This window comes from Leopardus geoffroyi, chromosome A2 (genome assembly GCF_018350155.1).
Source record: "Leopardus geoffroyi isolate Oge1 chromosome A2, O.geoffroyi_Oge1_pat1.0, whole genome shotgun sequence".
Classification (NCBI taxonomy): Eukaryota; Metazoa; Chordata; class Mammalia; order Carnivora; family Felidae; genus Leopardus; species Leopardus geoffroyi.
The window spans coordinates 105814979-105829230 of NC_059331.1; the positions used below are offsets into that span (position 1 = coordinate 105814979).

General features: G+C 35.4%; 1 protein-coding gene across 5 annotated transcripts in view; it reads right to left on the reverse strand.

Annotated features, from left to right (window-relative positions):
• Positions 1-14252, reverse strand: part of VWDE (von Willebrand factor D and EGF domains) — a 104741-nt gene that overhangs the window by 53812 nt on the left and 36677 nt on the right. For 4 of the 5 annotated variants that reach the window (XM_045494944.1, XM_045494943.1, XM_045494942.1 and 1 more), the window contains exons 2-4: positions 14047-14231; positions 11240-11471; positions 1675-1740 (exon numbers count right to left, since the gene is read on the reverse strand). In XM_045494944.1, coding sequence (XP_045350900.1) covers positions 1675-1740; positions 11240-11471; positions 14047-14067 — 319 coding nt within the window. In that variant the 5' untranslated portion in view covers positions 14068-14231. The remainder of the gene's footprint in view (positions 1-1674; positions 1741-11239; positions 11472-14046; positions 14232-14252) is intronic. The other variant, XM_045494940.1, reaches the window with a different exon arrangement.

Sequence of the window (14252 nt, forward strand, 5' to 3'; positions counted from 1 at the left end):
AGAGAGAGTGCAAGTGAGGAAGGGGCAGAGAGCAAGGGGGAAGAAGACTATTAAGCAGCTTCCACGCCCAGCATACAGCCCATGTTGGGGTTTGACCTCCCAACTGTGAGATCATGATCTGAGCCAAAATCAAGAGTCAAATCCTTTTTTTTTTTTTTAATTTTTTTTTTCCAACGTTTATTTATTTTTGGGACAGAGAGAGACAGAGCATGAACGGGGGAGGGGCAGAGAGAGAGGGAGACACAGAATCGGAAACAGGCTCCAGGCTCTGAGCCATCAGCCCAGAGCCTGACGCGGGGCTCGAACTCCCGGACCGCGAGATCGTGACCTGGCTGAAGTCGGACGCTCAACCGACTGCGCCACCCAGGCGCCCCAAGAGTCAAATCCTTAACTGACAGAGCCACCCAGGCACCCCTTATTTTGAGCATTATTATAAGGGTAGTTTTCAAAGGCAAAACATATTAATTTTTAGAACTGGTATCTAAATATTATATAATCTATCCTGATTTGTTTTTTGTGATTATGGTTTATTTTATCAAACACCTTAGTTAATTATATGTCAACAATCCCATATTCATTTATAATATTCTCATATCATCATCAATATACTTGACCAATATATCCCACAAAAACGCTAAGGTTTCAATAATAATTTTAATCTCTTCTCATCCTTTAAGTAGATATCATAAATTTATTAGACGATCTATTTAGAGTTATTTTAAGAAATATTGACATAGGATTTTTTTAGTTTGTAAACAACTTCTAAAAATTTAATTTAGAAAATAAAAAAAATACAGATTTGAAGGAGGAGAAAAATTACGAGTACCATTAACATTTTTGGTGTTTATCTTTCAAGAGTTATTTGGTATAAATGCAATCGCTTTCAGAAAATAAAAATGAGATTGTGCTACATATTTTGATTTCTTAACTACAGTATGCTATTAATATTTACTAATATCAAAGAATGTATTCCTGAATTTTAATATTGTTTATAGAATATTTTATCATGGGTACACCAAAAATATTGAATCATCAGCAGTTATTGTATATTTGCAATTTAGTTTTTCATATTATTAGAAAAACGCTGTTTTAAAGAGAGTACTTACATGCTTCTTTAAATATTTCTATAAGCTAGACTTTTGAAAATGGAATTGTTGAGGACAAATATATGTGCATTTTTAATATTGTTGCGATATACTGCCAAATATTTCCCCATATAAGAATTCTACCAATATCTGTAGGGTATGACATGCCCAACTCCATATATTTGCTAATTCCAGGACTATTCCTTACAGGTAGGATAAAGTGATTTTTATTTTTGATAGTCACGAGACTGAGGTGAAGTCAAATAGCATAACTAACATCTAAGTAAGTTACAGAACATAAAAACCCATTGAAATGGGGCACCTGGGTGGCTCAGTCAGTTAAGTGTCCAACTCTTGATTTCAGCTCAGGTCATGATCTCACAGTTTGTGAGACTGAGACCTGAATCAGGTTCTCGGCTGACAGCACGGAGCTTGCTTGGGATTCTCTCTCTCCCTCTTTCTTTCTGCCCCTCCCCCTGCTCATGCTCTCTCTCTCTCTCTCTCTCTCTCTCTCAAGAGAAATGAATAAACAAAACAACTTTGAAATTGTAAGTTTATAAATTGTTAAAAAATAAAATTTGATACTTACGAACACAGTCACCACTAATTTCAATTTCATCAGGGTCACATGGGTGTAATTTTGCATCAGAAATAGCTGCAAAAGGTTAAGGTTTGTATATTTATTCAATTGAGCATAAAGATATAAATACATACATAAATATCTGAAATGACAATTCCTCGGAGAAGTATGTTTCAATAGACTAAGACTTACTTATTCTCATTTTTATTTATAATAAAATTTTCCCTTTTCAGGATGAGATCAAATAGAGATAATTTGGAATCATATTTTAAAACAACTAAAGCTTTCATGTCTTGTTTCCTAAGTTTTAGTCTACACTATTAAGTAATGAAACTAAAATTTACATAAATTTATACAACAATTGGTTTGAACCACTTCTGTGGAACTTGTTTCCCCTATAATCATGTGCAGGGTTACAGAAATGAGTTGACAGCTGTCATGGTAATAACTATAACCCAATGCCAAACTAGGTTCATTGTAACAAAGGTAACTACTCGAACAAAGACAGGCTCATCAGATTGCTTCTTGGAAGAATTTAGAATTTAAACTGAGAGACAAGGACTTGAGAGTAGAGTCAAGTCAATGATGAAGTTCTACAGGAATGTGTATAGACTTTTGTTGCTAACCTCATGGGAGGTGCTCTAATGCTCATATCTTCTGAGGCCTTCTTATTTAACTCTTTCTCAGATTCAATGACACATCCTAAAATCCTTAGAGTTCATGATTTTTAAACATTATTTCAACTTGTTTTCTGTTATTTGTAACTCAAACTAATGATTCATTTTGAGTTATACCTTTTAAAAAAATTTTTTTAACGTTTCTTTATTATTGAGAGACAGAAACAGAGCATGAGCATGGGAGGGACAGGGAGAGAGGAGGAGACACAGAATCAGAAGCAGGCTCCAGGCTCTGAGCTGTTAGCAAAGAGCCCGACACAGGGCTTGAACTCACAAACCGTGAGTTCCTAATCTGAGCTGAAGTCCGACACTTAACCGACTGAGCCACACAGGCACCCCTTTTGTGAGTTATATTTTTATACGCATTTTGATCACAGTTCATTTTTTAAAATTTGTGTATAAACGATTTGTTGAAACTACTGTCCTTTTTCTAAAGAATTGACTATATTTAGTGTTGAAAATCAGTTGATTATATGTGTGTTGATTTATTTCTGGGCTCTGTTCTTATCCACTGATCTATCTTGATGCAAACATAACACTTTACAGATTAACTTTAGGATAAATCTGAAAGTCACTATAAATTGCCCAACTCTTTTCCTGATCAAGGTAGTTTGGGGTATTGCAGATATTTTTAATTTCCATATAAATTTTAGGAAAATTTGTCAATCTCCAAAAAAAAAAAAAAAAGCTTGCTGAGATATTGATTAGGACTGTTTTAGAGCTATAAATTACCTTGAGAATTGGTTTCTTTTTTCTTTTTTCTTTTTTTTAACGTTTATTTATTTTTGAGACAGAGAGAGACAGAGCATGAACAGGGGAGGGTCAGAGAGAGAGGGAGACACAGAATCTGAAACGGGCTCCAGGCTCTGAACTGTCAGCACAGAGCCCGACGCGGGGCTCAAACTCACGGATCATGAAATCGTGACCTGAGCCGAAGTCGGCCGCTTAACCGACTGAGCCACCCAGGCGCCCCAGAGAATTGGTTTCTTAACATTGATCTTTGTTCCATAAACATGGTTTATCTCTCCATTATTTTAAGTTTTCCAATTTTTCTCAGCAAAGTTTTACTGTTTTCACTTTATAGGTCTTGTGCATCGTTTTCCATATTTATTCCTAAGTATTTCATATAGTTGGTACTATAATTAGTATTTTTTGATAAAATTCCTGCTAGTACGTATGTAAAGAAATACAAATGATTTTTATATGTTGATCTTTTTTCTTTCAGTATTACTTCTTACTAGCTCCAATAGCTATTTTGTAGATTCCACTGGATTTTTTAAATAGATGATCATACCATCTGCATATATATGTATGAGGGATATAGTTTTCTTGAATGTCTGTGTCTTGCTTTTACTTTGAGAGTATTGTTGGCTCTACAGAAGTTTTTTGGTCCCTACTATTCATTTTTTCTGGAAAAGTTATGTAAAATTGGTATTATTTCCTCCTTTATTATTTGGAAGAATTCCCAAACCATCTGGGCCAGGGTTCTTGTTTGTTTGTTTTATTTTATCTGTGGAATGGATTTTAACTAAAAATACAATTTGTTTAACAATTATAGGGCCATTGAAATTATTTTTTTCTTTTGAATGAGCTCTAGTATTCGTGTATTTCAAGAAATTTGTCTACTTCATTTAAGTTGTCAAATGTATTGGCAGTTATTCATAATAATTCTTTATTCTTATAATTCTTTTAATATCTGGAGAGTCTGTATTTTATCACCTCTCTTATTACTGATATTGGAAACTTCTGCCTTTACTTTTTTCATTTTGTGTATTATTCCATTGATTTTCACTCTGATCGTTATTTCCTCTCTGCTTACTTTGGGTCTCATTTGTGCTGCTTCTAGTTTCTTAACATATAAACTGAGTTTGTTTTGTTTTTTTTTACAGATCCCACAGATCTGTAAACTCTCTTGTTTTCACAGTATATTTAGTGGTTTTTTTTTTTTTTTTTTTTTACTAACATCAAACTTTTTTTTATATTCTAATTTCCTTACTCTAGGGCCTAGCATGTAATCTATCTTGGTAAATGTTTCTGGTGCACTAGTAAAGAATGTGGGTTGTTCTGTCATCTGTGGAATCTTCTCTAAATGTCATTTAGATCAAGTTGATTGATAGAATCTTTCCATTCTCCTCCATTTTTTTTTTGTTTTTGTTTCTATGTGCTCAATTATTGACTGATGAGTGTTAATCTCCAACATGAACCATAAATTTGTCTATTTCTTCTTAAAGATCTGTAAGTTTTGCTTCCTGTATTTTGAATTCTGTTACTAGGTACATAAGTATTTAGAACCGTTTTATCCTGTTGTTCAATTGATCCTTTTATCTTTAGGAAATGACCCTTTGTCTTCTAGGTGATATTCTTTGTTCAATAATTTACTTTGTCTGATATGTACAATGCCACTCTAGATTTCTTGTCATTTGTGGTACCTAAGTCAATCCTTTTCTTTCCTCATATTTATAACCTCATTTTTCTTTATGTTTAACATGGGCTTCTCTGGGCAGCCTATAGTTATAGTTGGGTGTTGCTTTTATTATCCAATCTGAAAATTTCTGACTTTCAATTGGGGTGTTTAGATCACATATATTTAATATAATTATTGATATTCTAGGGTTTAAATCTATCATGTTGCTATTTTCTATTTGTCCTTTTGGCACTTTTAACCTGTTTCTGTATCTCTAAAAGGTGTATTTTGTGTATCTTATCTATTTTATTGGCTATTAGATACACACACATATTTTAGTGGGTGCTGTAGGGTATATAGTATATGTCCTCAACTTCTCATGGTCTACTTCCAATTGATATAATGCCTCTTTGTATAGCATAAGGACCTAATAACCACCTTGCTAAGTACAAACATGGAAAATATGAAAAAAAATTTTCCAATGAACTTTTCTCAGTAAATAACATATATAAATCTTTTTGCTTGAATGGCATTGATTTTAAGTATAATCTTGAATTAACGTTTCTTGTCTTCTTTGCCTTATAGAAACTGTAGATAAATTGTATGAAAATTATATGTAAGTTATAAAAAACAAAAGTCATAAGAATATATTATTAAAATGGTGACAATATTCTTAATTTGTGCTGTTTTGATAATGTTCAAAATTTTTTTTTAATATTTATTTTTGACAGAGAGAGAGACACACACAGAGCATTAGCAGGGGGAGGGGCAGTGAGAAAGACACACACACAGAATCTGATGTAGGATCCAGGCTCCGAGCTGTCAGCACAGAGCCCAACACAGGGCTGTAAGAACTCATGAACTGTGAGATCATGACCTGAGCCAAAGGTGGACGCTTAACCAACTGAGCCACCCAGGCACCCTGTTTTGATGATTTTTAAGCTAAATATACCTGATGGATTGTTGCCTATCCAATAGCCTATTAACTAGTGACAGAAATATGTCCAAGTAAAAAAGGAGATTTCACAGATTGCCTCTGAAGACTGAGATAAGCCAAAGAATTCTTCTGAAGTAGTTGTGATAAGACTTCTTCCAAATAAGCTCCTTAAGGGGAGGTAAGTTCCAGTTAGCACAAGCTCTCTTTTTATCCTTTGGGCTTCCCCTTTTATCCTGTCTAAAATGCAAATAAAGAGCAAAAACTGGACCTTCATCTCGTCACTGTGAAGAAAAAGCCTAGAGACTCACAGAAACCTCAGCCTGACATTGTAAATGGCCAAGTCATCATCAGCCCGGAACATCTGCTTCAGATTCTTGGTAAGCAAGAGAAAGAGACACTTAAGAGGATTATGTGATTCATTTCTGTTTGCTATCCAGGAATTCTAATTCAAGTTTAAATAGTATTTCAAGGTAAGCTTTTATTGGCACATCAGAGAAGATAATTCATGTGTGTATCGATTAATAACTTATATACAAAAAGTAAAAAATAACAATCTTCTCCCAGAAATTCTCTTTACTTAAAACCAGTAGGAGGACATGAATATGAAGAATAAAAGAAATACTTTTGAATATTCAAACTTGAGAAAATGAATGGGCGGGAATGACATTAACAGGACATATTTTTTTAAGTATTAACAGCATGTCAAAAAATGCAAATTATATGTATTGAGTTTTTAAATTCAATGTAAACAATATTTTTTGTCTAAGTGATTGCTTTTATGATATTCCGTGGTATAAAAGTTCTGTTTTCATTTTTAATAGTAATCAATATTTCTTAAAAAATAATGTAGATATGTTGTTGGTTTTTTTCCCATTGAAATACCTATGCAATTTTCCACAAATACTTGGTAATATTATTAGAAATTTTGTAAAAATTAACTATTTTGATGACAAGAATATTGAAAAATACTAAAAAGACATTTTTCAAATCTCTCACCTTGGCCACTCAAGATGCATCTCTCTGGATTCTCTCCTTCCTAATGGATAACATTAGCTCCATTAACTGAGCAGTTGCTGTCCTTCCTGAACATACTGCTATCAACCAGGTTTAGCTGGCTAGCAGCTGTGTAAGAAATGTGAAGACTTACTGGCTAAAGCTCTCAGGATAATTCTCTTAAGACTTCTCAAAGCACAGAATAAAATGAAGAGTTCCCTAACTAGCAGGCCCTGCTGCCTTTCCAGCCCATGTCTTGTAATACTCTGCTCACTCTTTGCGATGCAACATCTCTGTGCTACTTTCACTCTTGGGAGCAACACCACACTTATTGCCTTCAGGCCTTTTACGTGCTGTTGTTGTTGTTGTCTGGGATGTTGTTCCCCACACTTTTCATCTGACCCAGGACTGTTTACCCTCAAACTCTCAATGTCAATGCCCTTTTCTCAGAAGAGGCTTTCTTCTGTGGTTCCTCATTATAAATTTCACTCTCCTTCACCTTTGGTATTCTCATCTACAGCAACTTTTTTTTCTAATTTTCATTTTAGAGAGAGAAAACATGAGTGGGGGAGAGGAGCAGAAGGGGAGAGAGGGAGGGAGGGAGGGAGGGGGAGAGAGAGAGAGAGAGAGAGAGAGAGAGAATCCCAAGCAGGATCCACACTCAGCACAGAGCCCAATGTGGGGCTTGATCCCATGATCGTGGGACCATGATCTGGGTCAAGACCAAGAATTGGACACTCAACCCACTGAGCCTCCCAGGCACACCTACAGCAACTTTTAATCTTCTCATTCACACCGCTCATTGCAATTTGTGGTTCCATGTATATTCCTAGCCATTGTTTTGCCATATCTATTATTTGTAGGTTTTTTTGTTTTTTGTTTTTGGATAATCTAACAACCTCAAGATGAAAATATTCATAGGTATTACTAACACGATTGTCATTGTTTGCTAAATCAAGTGTTTGGCCTAGTTTAAGAGCACTAATCCAGAACAGTATCTCCTAGCATTTTCAGTCTCCTACATATGGAGGAATCCAGATAACATAATAGAGGGATATAGGTTTCCTCCTATAATTTGGTCACATATCAGCAAACTTTCTCCATCCCCAACCAAGAATAAATCCCTCAATTATCAGCTTCATTCCTGTCTAAGCAGTCCAAGTAAAAAATCACCATTATGTAGCTTCTTTCCATTTTGAGCTCCTTGTATCTGAGGAGTTGGGTCACTAGTTCTATTAAACACTTCTATTAATGTGCATTTGTTGTGTCCTTACTTGGTACTGAGCATGAGGTCATGAGACCTTGATATAAAGGGTACATTGTCTTCAAAGAGTTCACAGTCATAATTGAGCACAGAGAAAAAAAAAAAAAAACAAAAAACTCATTAAGTTCAATTATCTATTGTGAGCTCCATGATGGTGTATTATGGGAACTACCCTCTTCTCCAACATCCTTAGTCAACAACATGGTCAGTGGCAGGCTCATGAATCCGCTGTGCATTTTATGTCTGTATATCTCATGTACTCTCTTAGATAACAAGCCAAAACAGAACTGTCCATTCCTTTCTCTCCCCAACTAATGTGTTGCTTTCCTATCTCAGCTGCTCAAGCAAAAAGCCTAGGCCTTGTCCTTGGTTCCTTTCTTTCCATCTTCTCTCATATCTAATGCATGAGCTCTGCCTCCAAAAGACACCCCAACTCAATAACCTCTTTTCGTTGCCACTAGTCTAAACCATTTCCTCCTTCTCCAACCTTTGAGCCACCACTGTCTTTCCACAGCCTCTTCAATGGAGTCTTTTAAATACAATCCATAGATCATATTCACCTATTTTAAATCCCATTAAGGCTTTATACTGCAGTTATGACTAAATCTAAGTTCTTACCATGGTCAACATACCCTACAGATTCTGTCCCCTTCCTACTTCTCTGATCTCATCTCTGAAGTCTCATCCATTCAGTCTTCCTGCCATGTTGTTCCTCCTTCAGTTCACTGAACAGCCATCTTCATACCTGTCTAAGGACACTGGCATTTGTTGTTCTTTCTACCTAGAATGCTCTTTCCCCATATGTCTTCATGGATGGTTCATTCTCCTCATTCAGAGCTCAGCTCAAGTTCATCAACTGTCAGAGAGACCTTCTTCAGGTACTCTGGGTGAGACAGCATCCTTGTGCCAGTCAATCACTATTGCACTGACCAGTTTTCTCTAATTTATAACACATTTTGCTTCCAAAAACAATTTTATTTTTTGTTTTATTTTCAGTTTGTGATAAACATTTTATTTAAAAGTAATTTTAAATGCACATAAAAGTTGCAAAAATAATATGGAGCTTTCCTGGTAATAATACCCTTTCACTAATGTTAACATATTGCAAAACCATGATACATTTGTTAAAACTAAGAAATTGATCTTAGGACTCTATTCTTTTTTTTTTTTTTTAAGTTTATTTAATTTATTTATTTTGGCAGGGCAAGGGGAGAGAGAGAGAAAGAGAGGTAGAGAGAGAGAGAGAGAGAGAGAGAGAGAGAGAGAACACCCTAAGTAGGCCCTGTGCTATCAGCACAGAGCCCAATGTGGGGCTCAAACTCACAACCATGTGATCATGACCTGAGCTGAGATCAAGAGTTGGATGCTTAACCGACTGAGCCACCTAGGTGTCCCAGTTAGGATTCTATTCTTAAATAAACTGAAAAGTCTATTTGGAGTTTACCAGTTTCTGCTAACATTCTTTTCTGTTCCAGTATTCAATCCAGGATATCATCACATTGCATTATTCATCATGTTTCCCTAATCTTTTCCAATCTGTGACAGTTTTTTCACTCTCTCATGACTCTCCATGATTCTGACACTTTTGAAGAGTATTTTTCACAGGTGTTTTGTATAATATTTCTCACTTTGGATTTGTATGCATTTTCTCATGATTATACTGGGGTTATGGCTTTTAGGGAAGAATACCACAAAGGAGAAGTACATCTTATTGCATGTTATCAGCAGGTAACTGATATCAACATACATTATCACTCATGATATTAACCTTGATCACTTGGTTAATACAGTGTCTACTACATTTCTCCCTTATAAAATCACTGTATTTTCCTTTCTATACACTATTATTTGGGAACAAGTCACTAAATACTGGTCACAATCAAAATGAAAGGAATTAGCCCCCATATTCTATGTGGGATACTAACTACAAATATTTGCAATTCTTCTTTAAGGAAGGTTTGTCTCCTTTCTTCCATCAATTTATTTCTCTAATCATGTCTTGATGTAGTAGGGACTCGTGGATATTTATTTTACTCTTTGAGTCATATCCAGTTTATTTTTCTATGTCTGAGGCACTCCACTAGAATGTGAGTTCTATGAGGGAAGATATCTCCTTTGTCTTGTTCATTACCATAACCCTAAGGCCTAAAATAATTTCTGGCAAAGGATAAACATTCAATCAATATTAATGAATGAAAGATGAAATAACTTAAAACACATTTGCATGATATCTTTTTGTGTGGAATAAGCTTAGGAATTCCCTGAGCTTGTATCCATGGGTTAACAAGGCATAAAGAAATAGGAAGCCACAGAACGAAAGCATCAAAGATTAGGTAAACAGGGAAAAGGCCCCCAGTATATGACAAAGGTATAGGAATAGGAAATTTCAGGATGAAAACATCCAAGATGAGGTAAACAAGATTAGGTATTCAGGGTGGAAGCAGCCCCCAACATAGTACAATAGCAGAAAGTTGCTTTCACAGGAAGGAAGGACCAAAATAGGTAAACAGGTAAAGAGGGCTATGGATGGCAGCAGGGCAAAGTTGCCCAGAGTGGAGCTAATTATCAAAAGAAAGGTGCCTTGTTGACCCTGATGGTAGCATGCTCTTTCTGTCTTATTCCCTAGGCTAGCTAAGATAAACAGACTCATGCCTGCCGTAAACAACCATCTGCCTGGCACCAGGACTTTGTTTTGTATTGACCCAAACCCCTAACGCCACATATATTCAAAAGCCCATTTCTCTCACACCCATGAGTTAATGTTCATGGTTTCATAGTCTCTTTGTGCATGTCCATCAAGCTTGTAAGCCTTCTGATCCTAATAAAAACGAGCGAGGACCCTTACTCGTGTCTCGTCTCTTCCTCGACATTAGCCTCTCTCGCATTTCAATCCTGTGTCCGCTCTTTTGCTGGACAAGAGAGAACTCCAGACCCAGAGTCTACACATCTTTCACTCACCATCCTCATCCTTTAATTAAAAAGGGTGAAAGGGCATGAGGAAACCAAAAAAGTTTTAACAAACTCAATCGTTATGTTCAATGGGAGGAATGGCAAGAAATCTGCTTTGATACTTTCACATCAGCAAATATTTCTGAGGATCTTAAGATCTTGGTAAAGAATCCTAAACAGATTTGGCCAATTTAAACCAGAAATTTAGCTTCACTCTAGCAATAGTAGCAGACCAAGACTCAGTGAGATTTGTATTATCTCAACACAACCTATCCAGAGAATGGCCCAAACAGAGCAACACACACAGTTCTGTGACTAGTAGTTCATGGATATTACTCATGTTTTCTTACCTTCTGCACAATATCCCATACATCCTTGAGTGGGCTGTAGTAAGTACACAAAAAATTTTCCACAGTTTCTTACAGACACTGGGATTTGAAAAAGACAGCAGTCTTTTGTAGCATTAAACAAAAAATGCCATGTGGCACAAGCTGTCAGTTGCTTGATCTCTCCAGGTGAAGGCAGTGTCTCTGAATCTCTCAGAGATAGCCAGATGGGGGCCTGTGTTCCACAGTGATTCATCTTTTGCAATAGAGAAAACAAAAGTTGAAAATCCAAGTTATTTTCACATGTGATAGATAAATCAACTTTGCATTTTTTTTCTGAACCACCTTTAAAATATTAAGTTATCATTAAAAAAAATCTAATAACTTGTACCTGTACTGTAAAAGTAACTTTATGGAATATTAAATTTAAGGTAGATTGCTCATAATTAATATAACCTTACTCAATTTAAATTTATTCTGTGTTACTTTTGTATTATGAACAAGAGAAATTCAGTATCAGATAACTTACTATCATAGCAATATATTTTAAGGTACAATAGGTGAATCTGAAGTTATCTTAATACAGAGCAAAAAGATAAACTCACCTTGGAAATTTCTTCTGAAATTACTAAATATAGTATATGTAAGAAGTTAATGCATGGTTCAAGAGGTATCAAAAATCAGGAGAGAAGGAAAGGACTGTTCACAATTTGGTGATGAAACAACTGGTTGGCGATTTGGGGAAAGAAAGGAAGTTAAAGCCTCACTTGAAGCCAATTAGCAAAATCACTTCCAGATGGAAAATGGAATTAAACAGAAAACTAATCCAGGAAAAATAAGAAGAAACTATATATGACTTGGGAAGGACCCAGGCACTTGCTAAATGCATGACCTTGGGACAGGAACTCAACATCCATCTTTTCCTTTTGTTCTAGGTGGATTGCAGAATGTACCACACTGTACTATGGTGAGCTATAAACATAATTATGTACACAACATAATTTCTACATAGCAATGACTCAGTAATTATTAGCCAGATTATAGCACTCAGTATTATTATTATCCCCATGCTTAATAGCAAAGGAAATCATAAAGGAAAAGACTAATAGTTGTGTTTAAATAATGATTTTAAAAATATAAGACAAATAAGAATTTAATAGGAAATATTATTTAATAGGATTATATTGTCACATTATTATACTTATTTTATTTTAATGATATATTATTACCCATTTAAAAACTAAGATCACAAGGGCACCTGGGTGGCTCAGTAGGTCAAGCATTTGATTCTTGGTTTTGGCTCAGTTCATGATCTTGCAGTTCATGAAACTGAGCCCCGTGTCAGGCTTTGCACTGACAGCACTGAGCTGCTTGGGATTCTCTCCCTCTCTCTCTCCCCCTTCTCTGCGGTCTCCTTCTATCTCCTCTCTCTCAAAACAAATAAATATTATTAGAAAAGGTACTTTTATCTACTGCTACTGAAATGAAATATTAGCATTATATTTTCTAAAAACAATTATTTGTATCAAAAAGATACTAACCTTCACTAATTTTACTTATAAAAATAATCTTACTAAATACACTAATGATAGAATATTATGTTCAAAATTAATTTTAAAGAATATTCAACAGCATAGGAAAATGTTAATGCTTTAATGGTACCTGAAAAAAGCATGTTATGCAATTTAACATGTAGCATGAACCTTAAAGAACAATATGAAAAGAGGGAATGACAGAAAAATGTGAATGGAGGTATGACTGTGTGGGTGGATGATGAATGAATGAATGTTATTCTATTAAATGTCTCTTATTTTCTAAGTTTTCTGTAGTGCACATAAATTACTTTAAACATTATAATAGACATTTATTTACACAGACATGTATTATCCTGTAGAGTTAAAAAAAAAAAAAAAGATCACTTCTCCAGTTCGATGCTGCAAAGCCTTGGTTCAAGTAGGAGATGAGAGTGGGGGGCAGAGAACACTTCCTCATGGGGGCACAGACCCAGCAGAATCATCTCACCTTTACATTTGTGTCAGGTTCTAGATTCAACTGTAGTTAGTTCAGCCAAAGAAAAAGAACGCAAATATTTAAGGATGTAGTGAATTTCCTGTAATTTCTTCAAATTTTACTTTTAAATTCTGATTTTTTTTGTTTATCACAAACAAAATGCCACAAAAGTGACAACCAAATAAACAAAAAGGAAAAAATAAGATAGCCACAATGTCACCACTTAAATATTGTTAAAATTTGGATATTTTTACTGAGTTTTTTTACATTGTGTGTTTAAAAGGGAAAATAATTCCTGCTTCCGCATAATTCACAAAAGGTGAGTAACAATAAGGGGAATGAACCTTCTATTCAAGACTGACAAGAAATGAAGTACTTGGAATACACATTATTTTACTGTTAGCAGGTTACTTGTGTGTGGTTCAGGACATGAGCTCCGGGGACTGGTAGTCTGTGATCAAAACTTGGGTGTTTGGGTAGCTGGGTAACTCTAGTAGGAGTGTTTCTTCTAAGAATCTATGTTTCCTGTGCTATATGATGGAAATAATGATGACAGGTTACATTGTAGAGCCATTGTAAAAACTACATAAGATACTGTAGGTAAAAACCCTTGGTGGACTGCATGGGCATAACGTTAACCATTGCTATTACTATTACCATGAGAACAAGGAACATGGAAATACCTCTTTGGATTAACTCAATCTTGATACACAAGCAAAAAAATATTTTAGAGTGAGAAATAAACTGGTTGTAACAAGATTCGACCCTCATGAAAACATACATAAGGAAAAGCACATGTAGTCCTTAGTGAGTTGAAATACCTCAACACATTTGGTTGGCATCTCAGCAGGTCTGTCAAAGATGAGAAACCGATACCATCCGGGAGACAGGGAACGGTCACACACCAGGTTTTGAAAGGGAGAATGCTGGAGTTGCAACGAGTCAAAATGCACACTTCGGTAAGGGCTCTGAAGAATCTGGTGCCCCCCAGGAGAGCACTCCTGAGCTAGGAGGGAAAGACAGTATC